Source organism: Chiloscyllium plagiosum, unplaced genomic scaffold (assembly GCF_037043375.1).
Source record: "Chiloscyllium plagiosum isolate Xiang-an unplaced genomic scaffold, Cpla_swu_hap1 HiC_scaffold_7, whole genome shotgun sequence".
Lineage (NCBI taxonomy): Eukaryota > Metazoa > Chordata > Chondrichthyes > Orectolobiformes > Hemiscylliidae > Chiloscyllium > Chiloscyllium plagiosum.
This window is the reverse complement of record NW_028270145.1, coordinates 80,081,365-80,104,189: the sequence shown is the minus strand read 5'-3', so window position 1 is coordinate 80,104,189 and position 22,825 is coordinate 80,081,365. Positions and strand designations below refer to the sequence as shown.

The window sequence follows — 22,825 nt, the reverse complement described above, 5'->3', positions numbered from 1 at the left end:
TTAACTATATCTGCATCCACCACTTTCTCTGGCAGTTCATTTCACATAAACAATTCTGTTAAAAAAAAAGTTGATCCTCCGAGGACTTTTAAAAATCTTTCCCTTTCACCTTAAAAACATACCCCTATTTTTGAACTCCCCTACTGTAGGGAAAAGACCATCGTCATTCACCTTATCTTTGCTCCCCACGACTTTAAAAGCCTCCCTTCCCCAAAGGTCTCCCCTAAACCTCCTATCCTCCTGTGGAAAAAAATCCAGCCTTTCCAGTTTAATTTTAGATCTCAAACACTCCATTCCTAGCAACATCCTGGTAAATCCAGTTTATTAATCTTCTTCCGATAGCAGGGTGGCCAGACTACATGCACAGTACTCCAGAAGAGGCCTCATCAACGTTCTGTACAACTTCAACATGACATTCCAACTCCTGTAGTCAAACGTCTGAGCAATGAAGACAAGCTTGCGAAACACTTTCTTAACCACCCTATCTATCTGTGATGCAAACTTCAAAGAAGCATGTACTTGAACCCCCGAGGTCTCTGTTCTACACCACCACCCAGGGCCCAACCAATAATTGTACAAGTCCTGTCCTCATTTGTATTACAAAAATGCAATACCTCAGTTATCCAAATTAAACTCTATCTGCCACTCTTCAGCTCATTGACCCAATTGACCAAGGTCTCTTTGTAATTTTAGATAACCTTCATCACTGTCGACTACATCATCGATTTTGGTGTTACCTACAAATGTACTAACCATACCTCTTATATTCTCATCCAAATCATTTATATAAATGACAAAACAGAAGTGGGCCAAATACAGATCCCTTGGAACACCATTGTCACAGACCGAAAAACAACGCTCCACTACCGCCCTCTGTCTCCCACTAGAAAGCTAATTTTGTGTCTAATTGGCAAGCTCGCCCTGAATCCCATGTGATCCAGCTTTACTAATTCATCTACCAAGCGGAACCTTGCCAAAAGCTTTACTAAAGTCCAAGTAAACATTATCACTCTGCCCTCAATAATCTTGGTTACTTCATTGAAAACCTCAATCAAGTGTGAGGGACATGGTTCTGTGCAAGGAAATCATGCTGACTATCCCTAACACTCCTTGCCTCTCCAAATGCATGAAAATCCTACCTCTCAGAATCACCTCCAACTATTTACTCACCACCAATGTCAGACTCTCAGACCTAAATGTTCTAGGCTTCTCTTTACAGCCTCTTATACAATGGCACAACACTAGCCATCCTCCGTCCTCTGGTGTTTATAGATGATAAAAATATGCCTGCAAGGGACCTGCAGTTTCCTCCCTAACTTCCCACAAAGTCCTGAGATATACTTGATCAGGTCTGGAGATTTATCTACCTTACTGTTTTCTAAGACCTCCAGCACTTCCTCTTTGGTAATGTGAACTGTTTTCAAAACATCAATATTTATTTCCCTGAGTTCTCTAGCCTCCATTTCTTTCTCAACAGTAAAAACGGACAAAATATTCATTTCATATCTCTCCCATCTTCTGAGGTTCAACATAAAGACAACCTTGTCGATCTTTAAGGAGTCCTACTCTCTCTAGCTGCTCTCTTGCTATTAATGTATCTGTAGAATCTTTTTGGATTATCTTTATCTACCAAGGCTCTCACATTTCCCCTCTTTGCCTTCCTGATTTATTTCTTAAGAATGCCCGTACACTCTTTACACTTGAAGAGATTAGGTTGATCCCAGTTATCTATATAGAGTCATAGAGATATTTAGTACGGAAATAGACCCTTCGGTCCAACTTGTCCATGCCGACCAGGTATCCCAACCCAATCTAGTCCTACCTGCCAACACCTAGCCCATATCCCTCCAAACCCTTCCTATTCATATACCCATCCAAATGCCTCTTAAATGTTACAGTTGTACTAGCCTCCACCACTTCCTCTGGCAGCCCATTCCACACACGCACCCCCCTCTGTAGAAAATGTTGAGCCTTGGGTCTCTTTTATATCTTTCCCCTCTCACCCTAAACCTCAGCCCTATAGTTCTGGACTCCCCAATCCCAGGGAAAAGGCATTGTCTATTTATCCTATCCATGTCCCTCATGACTTTATAAATCTCTAAAAGGTCACCCCTCAGCCTCTGACGCTCCAGGGAAAACAGCCTGAGCCTGTTCAGCCTCTCCCTGTAGCTCAAATCCTCCAACCCTGGCAAAATCCTTGTAAATCTTTTCTGAACCCTTTCAAGTTTCACAACATCTTTCCAAAAGGAAGGAGACCAGAATTGCACACAATATTCCAACAGTGGCCTTAGCAATGTCCTGTACAGCCGCAACATGACTTCCCAACTCCTGTACTCAATACTCTGACCAATAAAGGAAAGCATACCACACACCACCTTCACTATTCTATTTACCTGCACTCCAAGATCCCTTTGTTCAGCAACACTCCTTAGGACCTTCCCATTAAGTGTACAAGTCCTGCTAAGATTTGCTTTCCCAAAAATGCAGCACCTCCCATTTACCTCAATTAAACTCCACCTGCCACTTCTCAGTCCATTGCCCAATCTGATCAAGATCCTGTTGTAATCTGAGGCAACCGTCTTCGCTGTCCACTACACCTACCTAATTTCTTTTTTATTCTTGATTAGAACCTCAATATCTTTATTCATCCATCCTACTCAAGTCCCTGCCAACAATTCATGCTCTGGTACATTGACGATACCATTGGTGCTGCTCCAGTCTCTTGCCTAGAATTGGAAAAGTCAATCTTGCTTCCAATCTCCATCCCTTTTTCATCTTCACCTGGTCAATTTCGGAATCCTCCCCTCCTTGATATGTTTCTATTTTTGGGGATAGGCTGGGCACCTGTTTCCAGTAAAAACCCAACAACTCCCACAGTTATCCTGACTATACATCTTCACACCCTGCTTCCCATAAGGACTTCATTCCATTCTCCCAGTTTCTTAGCCTCATCTGTTCTGATGATGTCACTTTTATTGGGGGGGGGGCGGGGGGAAGAATCTGACATGTCCACCTTCTACCTCAACTGAGGATTCCCTGCCACCATGGTTGACAGGGCCCTCAGCCATTTCCCACACTTCTGCTTTTACTCCTATCCTTCCGTCCCACAACAACGATCCGCTTTGCCCTCACTTTTCATTCCAAAAGCCTGCATGTTCATAAAATCATAAGGTACCATTTCTGCAATCTCCAGTAGGCATATTCCTCTTCCCTCCCTTAATAGCATTCCTCTCAGATTTTTCTCTCTGTGACACCATGATCCACTCCTCCTTTATATCCAAGGTCACCTCACGGCACCTTCCCAACCATCACGGAAGGAGCAATACTTGCTTATTTACCTCATCCCTTATTATCCAAGGCCTCAGAAATATTTCCCAGGTAAAGCAATGATTTACCTGAACTTCATTCAATCTGTCTATAGTATTTACTGCTCACAATGTGAGCTTCCCCACATTGGAGAGATGAAATGTAGACTTGGTGACTACTTTGCAGAAGACTTCTCTCAGTACATAAAAGTGACCCTGAACTTCAAGTTGCCTGCCTGCTACTTCAACACACCTGTGTTCCCATGTTGACATTTCTGCAACAGGTCTGCTCCAGTGCTCTGGCTAGGCTCAACACAAGCTGGAGGAACAACTCATCTTCCGTATAGACATCTAACAGCCATCAGAACTCAGAGTTTAACAATTTCAGAGTGTGAACATCTATTTGACTCACTGCAATGTTGCATCCCATGCCCCCAACACGCGCACCCCATTATCAGGGCAAATACCATTTCCCAGTTCTGATTAAGGTCACTGGACAAGAAATGGTAACTGCTTTTCTCTCCATACATCCTGCCAGACCTAAGTATCTCCAGCACTTGCAGTTCTTTGCTTTATTTTATCATTTATTAGAGATAGTTTGTGTTGGCAAGGTTTCCCTGAATATTAAACAGACTCATGCCGTACCAAAAGTTTTTAAAATTCTGATCTTTGCTAATCTATTTGATCTAAACTGTGTCTTGTAACGCATTCAAACTTATGTTTTACCTGTACAATTCAGACCAGTAAACTCAAAGGCAACAAAGTTCAGAATTCCACAAAAATATTGCTTGAAAATAATCACAAATGACATGTTGAAACATTCAATATACTTGAAAGTTAACTATGTTTTAAAATGCAATGTAGTAGAATTGGGTACTGATGTATGGAATTTTCAAAAAAATGAAGCTTTAAAATTTACTTCAATGATGTTTGCTTTCATTCTAAGGTCAAGGAAGCTCCATTTAGTTTGTGCGGTTTTGAAATTCAGAAATATTAAAATTACTTTTTAAGCAAATTTCAGGTCTTTTGGTGATGTTACATGAAGTCAGATGGAGAAAATTCTAATACATGCTTATCCCTTGATGTGCCAAGTCACATTATTTACTTACTGTTAATCTATTTGTTATCCATGGAGTTTAACTCAATGGGCTATTTTACACACACAAGTTGCGTATCTTTCCAGTAACAAATTGCTTTGTTCTGGCGATGACTGCAAAGAAATTTGTGTGTTTCTAACACAGTTCCTAATACCTTTCCTGAGTTTTTTCCCTTAGTTTCAATATCCCTTTCTATTTTGGTTTTAATATGCTCCATGAATATAAATATTCTAAACTGTGCTTTACAGGGATGGAGGGAGTAAGAATTGGAGAGAAAAACCTTTTCAAAAACATACTGGGACTAGGATGATTGAGGCACTTGGTACCAACTCCAGCTCAGTCAGTGTTTTGCTGTAATCGTCCTTCGTAAATTGCTTCCTTGGAAACGTTATTGCCAATTCAAAGTGTCCATATACACCGCCAACTTGCTGCGAGAAAGGAATTTAAAACAGATAGTGAATTTTTCATAAAATCATTCAGTTATGCAAATGTTAGGTGCATACATTGGATGATAAATTGCTGAAAACAGTCAATAAATGAAAATAAATATTTTCCTAGCAAGATCTATTGAATAGTCTTCAAACACTTAAAAATAAACAGTAATTTAATAAAATTACTGGAGAAACATTGCAGGTCTGGCAACATCTGTAGTGAGAAAGTTGTGTTCTGAAGGTTAGTGGACTTGAAACGTTAACTCTGCTCGCTCTCCATTGATGCTGCCAGATTGGAGTTTCTCCAGCAATTTGTTTTTCTTTCAGATCTACAGCATTTGTAGTTCTTGGTTTTATTTTACTACAAATTTATATCTCTATAATGCATTTAACATAACAAGACATCATGCGGCAATTCAGAGCAGCATTAAGTGATTCATTTTAGTATCAAACAAATGAAGAAACGTATTATAAAATGAAGGACACTATTCTAAAGAGAACACTAGAGCAGAGGGACCTGGGTGCATAAGCACAAATCATTAAAGATTGCAGGACTGAGTAATTATTAAAGCATACAGAATCCCAGGATTTATAATTTCGGATGCAGAAAAGATGATCATAATAAACTTGAATAAAACACAATAAAACTATGATTCAGCTTTAATTGGAGTACAACCTCCAGTGTTGGAATGACACTTCAGGAAAGATGTAAAGGCATTATAGTGAGTGGAGAAAGGATGCAGGTGAATGCCTTCAAATATTACAAATATATTGGTAAAGAGAGAAGGTGGCGGTTTTCCTTGAAGAAATACAGATCAAGAGGAGTTTTTTTAAAAATTCACTTCGAGGACGTGGGCACCTCTGGCTAGGCCAGCATTTATTGATAATCCCTAATTGTCCAAAGGGCAGTAAATAGTCAACCACACGGCTGTGGGTCTGGAGTCACATGTAGATTTCCTTCTCCAAAAGTATTAGAGGTCTTCAAAATAATTAAATATTGTGACAGAATAGCTAAAAAGAAGCTGCTTCCATTGACGGAATTAATGATAATTGGCAGACACCAACATATGGTGATTGAAAAAAGGAGCAGCGCAAATGAGGAAAGTATTTTTACGCAAAATGCGGTTAGGATCAAGAATGTACTGCCAGAATGTGTGATGGAGGCAGAGTCAATTATGGCTTTGAAAATAGAATTGAATAATTCCTAATTATATTTAAAAATCTGAAGAGAAAATATTTGCAGGCTATGAGGCAAAGGCAGGGAGTGGGAGTAGGTGAGTGACTCTTGTTGACCGTCATTCTTTGCAGTAACCATTGTAGTAAAACATGACAACCAAATAGACAGTCAAAACTTTGGTTAAAGTGTTAGGTTTTGAGAATTGCCTGAAAGGAGGTAGAGGGGTGGAGAGGAAGTGCCAGAGTTTAAAGGTGCAGACAGGTAAACATACAGCCAGACACAGATGGTGAATTTAAAATCAATGTTGGTGAAGTGGCACAATCAATAGAGTGCACATATTGCAGAGGGTTGAGAGGTTGGAAGAGAGGTTACAGATATAGAAAAGTTGGGTCATAAAATGATTAAAGATTTTGCTTAACTGGGAGCCAGTTGACATCATGAGAATCTTTTTCCTGTGACAGACGTGTGTGAGATGAAAAGACAAAAGTTTAAGGTCAGGAGGAAGTGGTTCAGAGAGGATCTGAAGAAAGAAATCTTTTCACCCAGGGGGTGATAGAAAAATGAAACATGCTGCCCGAGGGTGGAGGAGAAAAGTACTCTCAACATTTAAGAAGTTGAAAATCACACAACACCAGGTTATAGTCCAACAGGTTTATTTGAAAGCACAAGCTTTCAAAGTGTGGCTCCTTCAGGTGGTTGTGGAGAATAAGATCATAAGACACAGAATTTAGAGCAAAAGTTTACATCTGTCTGTGTAATGCAGTGGGGTAACCTGTAGTGTGACATGCGCCCAAGGTTCGTTCTCACTCTGTCTGACACACACACACACACACACAAAGTTTGTGGGGTGAATCTGTATTTGCAGAATTCAATTTTATTTTGCTCAAAAACTGCACGATCCATGTAAAATTCTGTATATCCATTTTTTAGATTATAATGTGTCTGAACATTGTGGCACAGACAATCTCACTCAGGCACCTCACACCTTCAATGAATTATCTTGGCTGACATGACACCAATTGTTATAGTTCACTTGATAATGTAAGTTTAAAAAAAGTTCTGTGATTTACATATGAAAGAACTAAAACCCAACATGTTCATTCTAAAAGATGAGAGATTTAAACAATCCAAGTCTTTTTCAATATATAATTTCAGTTACATCACACTGTAAACTTTTACTATAAATCCTGTGTCTTATGATCTTATATACTCCACAACCACCTGAGAGCAGCTGTCCGAAAACTAGTGCTTCCAAATAAACCTGTTAGGACTATAACCTGATGTTATGTGATTTTTAACTTTGTACACCCCAGTCCAACACAGAGTACTGTGCGCAGTTTTGGCCCCACATCTCATTGGCTCTGGAGTGAGTTCAGAGGAGGTGGTTCATGAGAATGGTCCCAGGAATGAAACACATGGGGAACATTTGAGGACTCTGGATCTGTAGTCTATGGGAGTTTAGAAGAATTGGGGGGGGGGAATATCTAATTGAAACTTACAGAATACTGAATGGCCGGGACAGAGTGGATATTGGGAAGATGTTTCTATTGGTAGCCGAGACTAAGAACTGAAAACACAGCTTTAGAGTTATGGGGAGACCTTTTAGAATGGAGGTAAGGAGACACTTCTTCAACCAGAGTAGTGAATATAAGGAACTCACTGGCACAGAAGGCTGTGGAAGTCAGGTCATTGAGTATATTTAAGACAGAGGTAGATGATCGAATGGCAGAGCAAACTCGAACTGAATAACCTAATTTCTGCTCCTATTTCTTATGGTCTAATGGACAATGGGTGAACAGAATTTGTGGTGTTAGGATCTTGGCAGAAGTGTTTTGAATAAAAGCATTATAATAATCCTTTAAATTTTTGCTTTAGTGGAAACATTTGAGTTTAATTCGCTATATTTTCACTGACCCAAGGTTCCAAATGGATTGCTAAATATTAACTTGAAAACTTCAATCAACTTTAATGTTTTGAATCAACAATTCAGTTAATTTTGATTTGCTGTTTGAAAACTTGCACTTTGGACCCAAAGTTTGAAACCTGCTAACAATCAGCATTTGAATTTTACTCTTGGTTCCAGTGAAAATATTTGCACAACAAAATAAAACATAAAATGTATTAATGACGCCATACTAAGGGCACCCCTGAATAAAGGTGATCATGTTAGAATTTCACAATGAGTTCAAGGGTGAGAAATATGGATTTAAGATTAGATTAGATTAGATTAGATGACTTAAAGTGTGGAAACAGGCCCTTCAAGTCCACACCGACCCTCCAAAGAGCAACCCACCCAGACCCATTCCCCTACATTTACCCCTTCTCCTAACACTATGGGCAATTTAGCACGGCTAATTCACCTAACCTGCACATCTTTGGACTGTGGGAGGAAACCGGAGCACCCGGAGGAGAATGCGCAAACTCCACACAGACAGTTGCTTGAGGCGGGAATTGAACCCGGGTCTCTGGTGCTGTGAGGCAGTAGTGCTAACTACTGTGCCACCATGCCGCCCTTAGCAATAAAATTAACATGAAACAGAATGAAGGTAAGGCAGCCTAAAACGGTGGTAGCAATACAAGCTGCTATTTCATAATTCTCAACAAAATTCTAATCTGTGGCTAATAGAAGTAGTTAAGCACTCTATCACGTAAAAACAAATGGCTCATAATTCTGCAAAGATGAAATGGTAGGTCCGAGGACTCTACAAGTTTTAGAAAGCAGCAATTATTTTAATAAGTGCGAACACTGATTATGACAGAGAGCTAGCTAGAAATAAGGATAACATAGCAAGAGTTTCTACAAACGTAAAAATGAAAACTAAAGTGACTGCTGACCCTGTACAGGATGACAATAGGGAACTAATAATGGGAAGCAAGGAATAGGTGGGAATGTTGACACGGCGGCACCTACTGAAAGAATCCTAAAAAAGCTGAAAATCGAGGAAAAAGGGAAGAAGAAATATCACAATTATAACGGACAGATTGGAGTCAATCTTCCCAAATTCACTGGATTTTAAAAACTCCTATGATAATCAAAAACCACAAATGCAACATTTAGATTAAAGAAAGCAGGCAGGCAGAAAGCAGGAAACTACAGGCTATATAGCGTAATATTTGTCTTAAGGAAAATGCTTAAAATCATTAAGGAAATATGAACAGGACATTTAGAAAATCACAATAGAATCCAACAGAGTCAAAATGGCATTGTGAAAGGGAATTTATGTTTAACTAATTTATTAGAATTCCTTTGAGCAAGAAACAAGTAGGGTGGATGATGAGGAACCAAAAGATGTAGTGTATTTGAATTCCCAAAAGGTATTCGAAAAAGATGCCATATAAATGATTACCAAACAACAAAGGAGTTGTGTTGTAGGTATTAAAAATTAGCATGAAGAGTGCATTCATTAACTAACAGAAAGCAGAACTACGATAAAGAGCCTTCTTTCAGATTGGTGAACTGTAACTAATGGAGTGCCATAAAGATCAGTGCTGTGATCCCAGCTATTTAAAATCTGTATTAACCATTTGTATTTTGGGACCGTGCGTATGCTAGCTAAACTTGCGGAAGACACAAAGTTGATATGAAAGCTAACAATGAGAAGGACACAAAAAGTCATTTGTTGAGTGTGTGCAAGGAAGTAGAAAATGGGAGTATAACATGAGAAAATGCGAGTGTTTTCATTTTGGTGAGAAGCAGAATTTTTAAAACATTTATTGGAGAGGGTCTGCAGTAGTTTTATGAAACAGGGGGATCAGTGTCCTGGTATATAAATCTCAAAACGTCAGCATACCAGTATCACAAGTGATAAGGTAGACAAATAAAATGATTATAAAAAGGTAACAGTGTATAAAAGCAGGAAAGTGTTGGTGAGTCAGGAGGAATGTATCTTATTGCAAGCAATTCAGGTTTGCGCGACTAATTCATGGGATCAAAGATTTGTCCTTTGAGGAAGGCTTCAGAGGTTAGCCCTATACACAGTTGAATGAAAGAAAGTTAATCTCATTGAAACATATAAGATTCTGAGGGGGCTGAACGGGTGATTGCTGGGAGAATTTTCTACATGGGAATGAACCTGGAACTGGGGGTAGGCACGGTTTAAAAAGTCAGATAGAGATTAGCAGTTTCCCTCTCAGAGTTGTTAGACTTTGTAATCTCTTTCCCAAAGGATGGTTTTCAAGGTTGAGGTAGAAAATATTGTGATCAACAAATTAAATGTAATGGGGACAGGAAGGAAAGTTGAGTTAAGCCCACAATCAGATCAGCTATTTCAGTGAATATTAGAGCAGCCTCAAGAACGCTAATGGTCTACTTCTGCTCCTATTTCTATTGGTCTATGATCATTAAGTGTATCTGGTGCTGTTACTTTGTCCCAAAGTGCTTGGGGATTAAAAACAGTAGTAATAGGTTAGGGAAGTTTAATTATCATCAGTCAGTAGGAAGATTTAGGAAAAGTCAGTGCAATGAAGGATAAGATAATAAAAATGTAAAGCATGGGAACAGCTTCAAATGAGGATCCATACAATTCAAGAATGAAACACCAATTTTATCATTTTGTTTTTACCGATTCTGCAAACTGCCTCGCTTCTAATAAAGTGGCATCTGCTGAGAATTGGTTTGTAAAGGAAGATCCATCAGGGAGTCTAAACTGGATTCGGCACATATTACTACAAAACAAAAGACAGCATTTTAACCAGCTTGTCGTAAACATAGTACTTGATGATGTAACTCCAAGTTTGAACTCACCACACTGAAAACACAAATATCTTAAAGGCTGATCAATACCTGATGAGGTTCTCATGATTTTACAAATGGGATCAATGGAAGCCCAATTTTACACTCCAGAAAGCCTGATGAAGAATGATAAAACAGGAGGCAATCTTTACACACCTTTATTCGGAGATAAAAAATCAAAATGCGAACCACAAACTCCAAATATAGTTGCAGCCCAATACTATTTATACAAGTTCAATTAAGTACAAGTTAGTGTTGACCAGCTGCATCCAACCAATGTAAAATATTATCTTTGACGGTTTATCCAAAGATATTTAGTACTCATTGCAACACTTTGAATGTTTGTTTTGCATTTTGAATGTTTAATTTATAAATTCAAATACAGCAATACCTGAACATATGATATTAAAATGTTACAAAATATGCTCTGGAGACTTTACAAACCCAGCAGTTCAATTCCGGATACTGACAGTGATACAGATCTTTATGTACTGCATTGCTTTTGACTTCTCAGAAATTCTGTTTTTTTAAAAAACTAAATAATGCTGACTCCTCAAATGCCTCAGATAAAAACAACGAGATTTGAGGCCTGGTTTCTAATCAGGGCTCAAATCTTTTCTCTTTGGGATTCCATGTTTGCTGAAAGATGACGATAACTTGACACCAATTCATTTACATTTTGGTTTATCTGAATATGGGATGTTTTTACAATGAATCTATGCTGAATAATTGAAAAATAAATTAATTATTTTTCCTGGATAAATTCTGTCAGTTAAGTTTAAGCTCTCCTCAAGTTTATCCTGCCCCTTGGGTCTAGCAAAGCCCACAGCTTCCTTGGTACTAATACTTAGTTCTTGTCACATTACATTGCTGTATTCTTGAAGGCCATGCGTTTAGGAACCAAGATGAGCTGTTGTGTAATGCTGCTACAGAGCTATTTTTCATGAGGCTAGATTGGGTGAGACAGCAGCCATCCATGGCTTGCAGTTACCCATATGCAACATCAGAAGCATTTTTGTTGCCTGAACACTTCCTCCTGGTAATAGGCTGGGAATGGAAAGGAGGAATCCAGGTAACCTTGAGATCTCCCCTTTGCACCCACCACCTCTCCAAATGCCTATCTGGTTATAACTGTAACCACAACATCCTCTGGAGGGACTCCTCACCACAATGATGGTCCAGTACCTCTGCTCCTTTTTATTTCAAATACGAAAGTGTTGACCCCAACATGAAGGTGTCTCCTATCCCGCTTGATGCAACAGAAAATTACAGTACCTTCAAGAATAAAAGGCTACAAATTATCCCTATAGTTTTGACAGCAGACCCACCATTGCTAATTGGTGGCAATTGCAACAATTGGCCAATCATTAGTAAATCCTGCTTAAATCTATATTGTGACTGATCCCAAAATGCATGAGATCAGGATGTACATCTGAACTGTTGAAGTCCCAACCCAGAACAGAAAATCTGCTCTGAGCAGAACTACATTTGTGAAATGGAGTGGGAAATGGGAAGCAAAGGAATAAAACCCAAGTCCCTTAACTACTAATTAAGAGACCTTAGAGGAAGCGTGCCAAGTAAATATCCTCAGTAGAAATCAGCAAAAGAATTTGATTCATGAAGTACGTTAAATGAATGGGAAACAAAGTTAAAAAAAATTCAGAGGAACTGGACATGTGCAGGTTAGCCCAGTATTGTGTCACCCATTCACAAAAACCCTCAAGGTAGCAGTGGTGAGCTGTTTTGTCACGATAGTGTGGGGCTTGGTGGGGAAGCTACAGGCATCAAATAATCAGAAATTTATCTGCAGCCCTTGCTCTTCTCAGTAGTAGAGATTACTGATTTCGAAGGTACAGTCAAAGCAGCTCTGTTGAGTTTCTGGCTGTGGAAAGCCTTAGGGCCCCTGAAAATGTTCTGACATTAGCGGAAAATAAAAAGCTGAACTCCAGAACTACCTGTGCACCTAGGCAAGTTGCTCCAGTAGAGCTGCAACATTGGTATCTACTAGATAATGCAGAAAAATTCAAACTGGCCAATTACAGTAAAGTTAACGCTACTCCACACCAGCGGCCAAGTGATGACAGTGCTGTTACATGGTAATAACCTACTCAGTGACCTCTTCAGTTTGGGTTTTGTCAGGACCACTCAGCTCCTGCCCTTATCATGACCTTGACATGGACAAAAGAGCTGCATTCCAAAAGTGAGGTGAGGTGACTGCCCTTGAAATTACGGCTGCATTTAAGAGTGTATGGCACCAAATAGCTCTAGAATTGAAGTCAAAAGGAAAATAAAAATCAGTAAGAACTCTCCAGTGGTTCAGTCATATCCAGAAAAACAGAAGATGGCTGTAGTTGGCGGAGATCAATCATGTTAATCCAAGACATTGTTGCAGAAGTTAACCTTCAAGCATTTTAGAAATACAAGTTGGGTAACCAAAATATTTTCTCACAATCTCTCATGCAAAGACTGAATTCAGCCAAAAAGTGAATACCAGAATTTAAAATGTACATACAAAAACAGAAATTACTGGAAAAGCTCAGTCAGTCTGGCAGCCATCTGTGGAGAGAAATCAGTCAACGTATCTGGTCCAGTGACCATTCCTCAGATCTGGTCAAAATGTCCTCAGTTCTGAGGAAGGGTCACTGGACTCAAAATGTTAATTCCGATTTCTCTCCACAGATGCTGCCAGACTTGCTGAGCTTTTCCGGCATTTTCGGTCTGATTTCCAGCATCTGCAGTTCTTTTGGTTTTGATTAAATATACACATTTTGATATGTTTTGTTGAATGCTATACCTTCTTTCTTTTTTGTTCCTTGCTTCTTCAGTGGCCTGCCTCTGCAGCTCCGCTGCTTTTTTGGCTGCTTCAGCTTCCTCCTTTGTCTTTGCATAGCGTGCAGCTCTCTCTGCACGGTCCTAATAAGAAAATTCTTTCCAGTTATTACTAGATATTGTTGTTCATTTCATCGAATCATTTATGTTTGCATAAATCATAATATAACATTCAAGCTTCTTCATATCAAAGCTTTAGATATTTAACAATTTAATCTTTAACAAAGAGTATCCTAAACATTCCAACGTTGTCATCCAAGTAGGAAATAAGTCCATGTAAACTTAAATTGAAAAATAAATGATTTGACTTTATAACTTTATATCTGCTGATTCTAGTTTTGATAAATTTAAGGAAAAGACAGTATAGTTCCAAAACAAACTTGGGTATGATTTTAGATAAAGGGTGCAGAAATAAGCAGAGATGGCAGATTTTATGGATGCACTCAGTCATGTTTTTAAAAATCCATTTCCTTACAATATTTACATGATTAAATTAATTGGCACATCACTCTGCACAACCAGTAGTTTTAGAACACAGACTATTCCAGGTCTGAATTCTAGTTTCAGCTGTTGTGGATAAAAGTGTCGACATAACAGTGGAAAATTGGATTACTACCATTTCACTTCAGTTAAATGCATCTTTAGATATGCTGATTGTAACACTGGGATATTGCTATCCAAAAATGTAACTACTGATTAGATCATCTTACCTTAAATAGTTAAGACGACTTTCGCTGCACTGAAGCTGTGAGATAAATGGAGACTAATGTGTTCTCCTAAACAGTGATATTTGGCTTTTATGCAGGGTGGAATTTCAAAACTTAGTTAAGGAATTAAACAAGATACTTAATGGTCAAAGCACAAACCAATGCAATCTGCTGTCTTATCCTTTCTCGTGCTAAACGCTCTTCTTCTTTATCTCGGCTTCGTTCCTCAAGCATTCTTTTTGTCCTGTCTTCCTCTTGCTTTCTTTTGAATTCCACCATTTCCTTGCCAACCTTCCTACGCTCAATTTCAACCTTAATTTCATTCTGAAAAGAATATATTTTTGAAATGGTTATAAAATGAGAGATTCATTAATTTAACAAGTTAATATATTTTAACTTTAATTTTCTCTTGGACAAAGTAAAATAAAGCCTACTCAGTTTAAAGAGCACTTAGATGGTGGTGTCCTTCATAACTACTGCTATGTAATTGTTGAAATTTATCATTAAACGGGGTACTTTCCTGCTCTGTACGAAATAATAAGAAGGCTCAATTATCGACAATACCCAAAACTATTGCTTATCCTCTGTTCCACAGGTTTGGGAACATATAATGCTGCTTTTCTGCCCTTATCCTGCCTACCAGCTTTCTTTAAATTTTGGACTTAAATTTAGAAAGAGGAAATACACAGGTATCCAAATACTATAACCCAAAGCATTGCCAAACATTTCTATGACAAGGTAGGTGTAATCATTAATTTGAAGTTGTTTGATTAACACTTCCCTAAGATACTTGACAAAAACAGTTTCAGAAGTAGTCTTGATACATTGTATTATAAATGAATACATCAAAAATAGCTCAATCATTGCCACAGCAGTTCAGTAAATATGAACATCTTCAAATCCACCACACACAAGTGTAGGATAATAAAATGTAATACTCTATGCTTAAGTTTAGTACAGCTGGCTCCAGAGATGTTAAAATTATAATTCTATATATTTTGCTTCATGACAGATGTTCCTACTTTTTAAGAATGAACTCAAGATTGCTACATAATGTACTTTGACAGCAAATAAACAATAGCTATCCTTCTCTATACTCTATGGATGAAACACTTATTTCAAGCCACAATACTCCCTAACACACATCTTTCAGATGATAGAACTGAATTATGCAGCATTTCTTTACTTGTAGATTTTAATGCAACAAGAATTAGAATAACCAAAATACAAGGCAACATATACTTGCTATCTAACTTTTCAGGGCGGTGGCAATTATTTCATTTAGGTAGATAATCATGAAAAGCAAACTTCCTAAAAGCCAAGAGTAGTTTTTTTTTTTATTTTTAAGGCAGTTGGGTGCCAAGATCAGGGAAACATTCATCACTGAAGTTGTCAGGTTAATAACTACCCTTTGTGAAGGTGTGAAAAAATTTATTCAGGTATCTGTCGGACCGTTTCAAGAGAAAGTTTTGCATAGTGGTGCAATTCACAACTGAAATGAACTCCATACTCTTGCAGAGAAAGTGAGGCTGAACTGATAAGAAACAAACAGTTAAAAGCTGGTGATGGATGACTTTGCTCTTGCAGTATAGACCACATTATCCATGCTTTTCAAAAATAACTACGATTTCGCTCTGCGTTTTTTTAAGCTTGATTATATTTTAAATCTGAACTCAAATTTGCAAACCACAATAAACAGTATTTCTTTTTGGAAGTGTATCTGTTCATGGGTTGGGTACCTCTAGCTATCAAGGCCAGTGCTTATCTTGAGAAAGTAGCAGTCAGCTGCAGTCCTTGGCATGTAGGTACGCCCATAGTGCTGTTAAGAAGGGAGTGCCAGGATTTTGAACCTACCTCAGTGAAGGTATGGCGATATAGCAACAAGAAAGGAATGTGTATGGCTCAGAGGGGAACTATGATGTAGGTGATGGTGCTCCCACTAATTTGCTTGTCCGTCTTGGTGGCAGAAACTCTATATTGAGGAAGTGTCAAAAGGAGCCATAGAGAGTTGTCATGGCACATCACATGGATGACATACAATGCAGCCACTGAGAGTTGGCGGTGAATGGGGTGCCAATTATGAAGTCTGCTGATGGTGCTGAACTTCTAGAATATTTGTTTTGAGTTGTTCTCCTCCAGAAGAGTGGACAGTATTCCATCACACACCTGATTTGTGTCTTGTAGTTGATTGATAGACTTTCCTAGTCTCCAACGTTCTCTTCTGGCTGGTTTTTACATGGCTGGTCCAGTTCAGTTTCTGGGTGACTGCAATCCCCAGGTTGTTTATGAAAGGGATCTGGTGAGCCAATGGTTAGATTCTCTCTTGTGGGAAATGGTCATCCTCTGGTACTTATGCGGCTGGAACGTTACTTTCCACTCGTCAGTCCAAGCTTGGATCTAGTGCAGGTCTTGCCGCATTTGTACACTAACATACCTGAGAAGTCATGAATGCTAAACAATACTCAATCAGTAGCAAACATTCTTATTCCTGACCTTATGGAGGGGAGTTCATTGATGAAACACTTGAAGGTGCTTTGACTTGACAATCTGCCCAATTCCCATTCAGTTTGGTCAGGAGCTTGGGGCCAGTCAAGGATAGTTATTGTTATGTCCTCTCAAGTTTGGCTATTTTCTCCATTTCTGGAACAAAACTGCAAAGAGGTCAAGAGCTTGAAAACAAACTGTCAATGCACAGGTCATTGCTGACTAATTGTTATGTAATAGCACCGTCATCGATCCTTTCCACCATTTTGCTGATGTTTACCAGTTGGATTAGCACGGTTTCTTTTGTTGACAGAATGTATCTGGGCAATTGCCCATATTGTTGGATAGATGCCGGTGTGCAGCTGCACTGGAACAGGTTGATAAGGAATTTCTGGAGTATGTCTTTTGTACCATTGCTGGGATGTATCAAGGTCCTTTGCAACATCCAGTGTCTTCAGCAGTGTCTTGATATCATTTGGAATGAATCGAATTAACTAAAGACTGGCATCTGTGATGCTCAGGAGGCAGAGATGGATCATCGATTTGATACTTCTGCTGAAGGTGGATGTAAGCGATTCAGCCTTGTCTTTTGTGCCAATGCGCTGGGCTACTCCATTATGGAGGATGGGAATACCTACAGACCCTCCACCTTGTTCATGATTTTTAATTATCCACCACCATCATGACTATATGCAGCACAGCTCGAGAGCTCAGACCTGATTCCTTTGTATTCATTCATGGGATATGGGCAATGCTGACTGGCTGGCATTTATTGCCGGCCCATAGGTGATCTCGAGAAAGTGGTGGTGAGCTGCCTCTTGAACCGTTGCAGTCCACATTATCCCTTAGGGGTGTCATTCCAGAATTTTGACCTACTGACACTAAAAGAATGTCAAGATATTTCCAAGTCAGGATGGTGAATGACTTGGAGGGGAACTTGCTGATGATGGTGCTCCCAGATATCTGTTGTCTTTATCCTTTGAAACGCAAGTGTTTGGGTTTAGAAGGTGCAGTCTAAGGATCTTAGGTGAATATTTGCACTGCATCTTATCATACACACTGCAACTGAACATCAGTGGTGAAGGGAGTGGATATGGTGCAAATCAACTGGGCTGCTTTGTCCGAGATAGTCTCAAGCATCTTGAGTGTTGTCGGAGCTGCACCCACCCAGGCAAGTGGGAAGTATTCACACTCTCCACACTTGTGTTTTGTAGATGAAGAACAGGTGTTGGGGAATCAGGGGTCAGTTAGTCTCTGCAGTATTCAGAGCCTCTGATGTGCTCCTGTAGCCAGTATTTATGTCATGATCCCAGTTGAGTTTCTGGTCAATGGTAACCCAAAGATGTTAACAGTGGGAGATTCAGTGATGCTCACACTATTGAATGTCAAGAAGTGGTGGTTAGAATGTCTATTTTTGGAAATGGTCTTTGCCTGGCATTTATGGGGTACAAATGTCACTTACCATTTGTCAGCCCAAGCCTGGACATTGTCCAGATCTTGTGGCACCTGAAGACTTGTGAATTGTGGTGAACATGGTGCAATCATCAGGAATTATTCCCACTCCCACTCCGTCCTCATCATTGGGGGGGAGGTCATCAATGAAGCAGCTGAAGTGGTTGGACCTCTGACACTATCTTGAGGAGAGATAGTAGTAACTCATGTAGAGATATCCTGGAGCTGAAATGGCTGACCTCCACAACCATGGTCTTCCTATATGTCAGATATATTTCCAACCAGTGCAGAGTCTGTCCCCGAATGCCCATCGGTTTGCTAGGACTCCTTGATACCACACTTGGTGGAATGTGGCTTTGATGTCAAGGACTGTCACTCTCACCACACTCCTGGAATTCAGTTGTTTTGTCCATGTTGGAACAGAGGCTATAATGAGGTCAGGAGCATGGCCCTGGCAGACCCAAATTAGGTGCCAGTCATTGCTGACAAGGTGCTGCTTGATAACACTATTGATGTCACCTTCCATCACTTGATTGACAATCAATAGTCTGACGGGGCCTAATTGGCCAGGTTGGATTTGTTCTGCTTTCTGTATACAGAACATATCTGTGCAATTAGACCATAAGATTTAGGAGCACAATTCGGCCATTCCACCCATTGAGTCTGCCCCGTGATTACATCATGGCTGATATGTTTTTCTATCCCATTCTGTCTTCTCCCCTTAACTCTTCACTCCCTTACCAATCAAGAACCTATCTATTCCTGACCTAAATACATAACTTGGCTTCACAGCCTTCTGCGACAACAAGTTCCACAGATTAACTGTTTCCTGACTGAAGGAATTCCTCTTCCTCTCAGCTATGTACGGTCATCCCTTCACTCTGGGACTGTGCCCGTGGGTCCTTGTCTCCCCTCCTAGTAAAACATCTTCTCCACGTCCACTCTATCTAGGCCTCTCAGTATTCTCTAACTTTCAAATCAGATCACCCTGCCCCCATCCTTCTTAACTCCATCGTGTACATCAACAGCTCCTCATATGATAAGCCCCAGGGTCACTCCTCAGCACCCATCCAATGCTAGCACATTCTTCCTTATAAAATGTGGCCCAAAACAGCTCTCAATATTCCAAATGTGGTCTGGCCAGAGCCTTATACAGCTTCAGCAGTATATTTCAGCTCTTGTATTCTACACCTCTTGAAGTTTATGCTAACATTGCACGGTGTAATAACTGCATGTTCACCTTTTCCAAATTGGTCAGATAGCTGCCAGGATTGCAACTATACTGGAAGAGCTTGGCCAGAGGTGCAGCAAGTTCAGAAGCAGAAGTCTTCAGTGCTATCGCTGGAATGTTGAGGGGTTCCAAAGCCTTTCGGGTATCCATGCTTCCAACTGTTTCTTGATATTATGTGAAATGATTCAAATTGGCTGACGATTGGTATCTGTAATGCTTGAGACTATTGGAGGAGATCAAGATTGATCATTCACTTGGCATTTGTGGCTGAAGACTGCTGCGAATGCTTCAGCCTTATCTTTTGCATTTATATGTTGGGACAGTATATTTGGGGAGCCTACACTTCCAGTGAATTGTTCAACTGTCCACGACCATTCAAGAGTGGGTGTACCAGGACTGCAGAACTTAGATTAGATCTAGCATTTGCTGCTTATGCTCTTTGGCATGCAAGCTGTCCTGATTGGTAGCTTCATCAGGTTGAAACTTCATTTTTAGGAATGTCTGATGCTCCTTCTGGCATGCCCTTCTGCACACTCCATTGAACCTGATTTCCTTTCCTGAATAACCTTAATGAGCCAGATGGGTTTTTCCAACAATTGACAATTTTTCATGTTCATCTATAGATTCTCAATTCCAAAACATATTTTATTGAACTCAAATCCAACCATCTGCCGTCTCAGGATTCAAACCCAGGTAACCAGAACATTAGCTGAGCTTCTGGATTAACAGCCCAGCGATAATACCATTAGGTTATTGTCTCCTCTTAATTTGTGTGGTTGCTTCACTTTACTGCATGCTGCTTGCCTGTTTGCCATGCAAGTAGTCTTCCACTGCAGCTTCACCAGGTTGACAACTCATTTTAGGTATGCCTGGTATTGCTCCTGCCATGCCTGGTATTGCTCCTGCCATGCCCTCTTATAATCTTCATTGAACCACCGTTGGTCTCTTGCCTCGATGGTCATGATGGAGTGGGGATATATACATTTGAATTCACTTTCTCCAAGTTCAAAACCACAGCATCTGGAATACTAATCCATTAATGCTATTTAAATACAAAAATATCCGAATGTGCCATTAAGCTGTATGCTTAAGGAAGAAAAAAAACCATAAATTGCAATGTTTACCGTTAACTCATCCTCTTTTTTCTGTTCTCTCTGCTCTTCTAGTTTCTTAGTGAGCCTAAATGTAAATAATAAGATGGAAAGCAGATTAAAAACCAGAACTGGCATATGTCGCTGACACTGACCACATGAAAACTGCTTAAAGAATTTCAGCAGATTCCAGATTTAGCCATTTTACATCCATCTTAATTTGGTATCATCTTAATGTGCTTTTTTTATTGAAAAGGTGAAAAAATATATTGATGACAGTTGATGTGGCTTACATGCAAAGCCTTTGACAAGTTCTCGCATGGAAGCTGGTCCAAAAGCTAAGAGACCATGGGCTCTGAGGCAAGTTGACAAACCAGATCCAAAACTGGTTAACAAATAGGAGACAAAGGATAATGCTAGAAGGTTAGTTTTGTGTTTAAATTGAATTGAATTAGCATTATAGTCACATGTACTCAAATGAGTACAGTGAAAAGTTTATAGTCGCCCCTTAGAGCACCATTTAGGTCCAAAGATACCTAGGTACAGCTTCTTTAGTTACAAGATTTGGAAGCGTGTAACCATCGTTCTACCACAGGGACTGGTGCTGGGACCATTGCTATTTCTTATCTATAATAACAACTTGAATGTGAATGTAGAAGGTATATTTATTAAGTTTGCAGATAACAAAAAATGGCATTGTTGATAGTAAGGATATAGTCACAGGCTACAGTCTGATATTCATCAGCTATAAACTGGGTGAACAATGACAGGTGGAATTTAATCCTGATAAGTGAGAGATGATGCATTTGGGGAAGCCTAGTAAGGGAAAGATTTACACAATGAATGGTAGGTCCCTACGGAGTACCGAGGAGCAAAGGTACTGTAGTGTTCAAGTCCATAGATCCCTGAAGGTGGCAGTGCGGATAGACAGGGTGGTGAAGAAGTTTTGTTTTAGAATGCTTACCTTCATTAGTTGGGCTGTAGAATATAGAAACAGGGAAGTCTTGTTGCAACTTTATAAAGCATTGGTTAGGCCACAAATGAAATAGTGTGTGTAGTTCTAGACGCCACACTATTAGAAGGATGTGACTGCACTGGAGAGGCTGCAGAGGAAACTCACTAGGATGCGGCCCAAGATGGAAAGTTTTTGTTATGAGGAGAGACTGGATAGGTTGGGCTTGTTTTCCTTGGAGCAGAAGCGGCTGAGGGTGAATCTAATTGAAATACACAAAACTACGAGAGGTGTAGATACAGTTGATCATGAGAATCTCTTCTCCATGTCCAAGTTCAAGGTGAGAAATAAGTGCTTTAGAGGCAATAGAAGAGGGTGGTGGAAATATGGAACATGCTGCCTGAGAGTGTGGTGGAGGCAGGCACTCTTGCAACATTTGAGAAGCAGCTGGGTGAGTACTTATAATGACAGGTCACAGCTGGCTATTGACCAAGTGCTGGTAAATGGGATTAGTATAGTTGGCATTTGTTCATTGGCATAGACATGGTGGGCTGAAGGAGAAAGTGAGGACTGCAGATGCTGGAGACCAGAGTTGAAAAATGTGGTGCTGGAAAACACAGCAGGCCAGGCAGCATCCGAGAAGCAGGAGAATCGATGTTTCGGGCATAATTTCTGAAGAAGGGCTTATGCCCGAAACGTCGATTCTCCTGCTCCTCGGATGCTGCCTGGCCAGCATGGTGGGCCGAAGGGCCTGTTTCCCTGTTATATAACTATGACATTTTGACCTATAAAAGGAAACAGCCAATTGGATTGAAAGACAACAGAGTAATTAAAATAAATTACGCTCATATCATTTTACTGAACACAAAATAAGGAATGGTAAGGTCGCGGGGAGTGCTGCTGAACAACGACCTTGGAGTGCAGGTTCATAGTTCCTTCAAAGTGGTGTCTCACACAGATAGGATAGAATGCGGCGTTTGGTATGCTTACCTTTATTGCTCAGAGTACTGAGTATAGGAGTTGGGAGGTCATGTTGCACTGCACAGGATATTGATCAGACCACTTTTGGAGTAGTGTGCGCAATTCTGGTCTCCCTCCTATGGGAAGGATGTTGTGAAACTGGAAAGGGTTCAGAAAAGATTTACAAGGATGTTGCCAGGAGGATTTGAGCTATAGGGAGTGGTTGAATAGGCTAGAGCTATTTTACTTCGAGTATTAGAGGCTGAGGGGTGACCTTATAGAGGTTTATAAGGTCATGAGGGGCATGGACAGAATAAATAGACAAGGACTTTTTCCTGGGGTAGTGGAGTACAGAACTCAAGGGCATAGGTTGAGGG

At 39.9% G+C, this 22,825-nt stretch overlaps 1 protein-coding gene across 1 annotated transcript in view; it reads right to left on the bottom strand.

Moving 5' to 3' along the window:
• The window catches only part of ubxn4 (UBX domain protein 4), a 61,538-nt gene that overhangs the window by 14,091 nt on the left and 24,622 nt on the right, over positions 1-22,825 (bottom strand). Inside the window, exons 7-11 of the mRNA XM_043694032.2 lie at positions 20,570-20,624; positions 14,438-14,602; positions 13,537-13,655; positions 10,573-10,675; positions 4,699-4,830 (exon numbers count right to left, since the gene is read on the bottom strand). Coding sequence (XP_043549967.1) covers positions 4,699-4,830; positions 10,573-10,675; positions 13,537-13,655; positions 14,438-14,602; positions 20,570-20,624 — 574 coding nt within the window. The remainder of the gene's footprint in view (positions 1-4,698; positions 4,831-10,572; positions 10,676-13,536; positions 13,656-14,437; positions 14,603-20,569; positions 20,625-22,825) is intronic.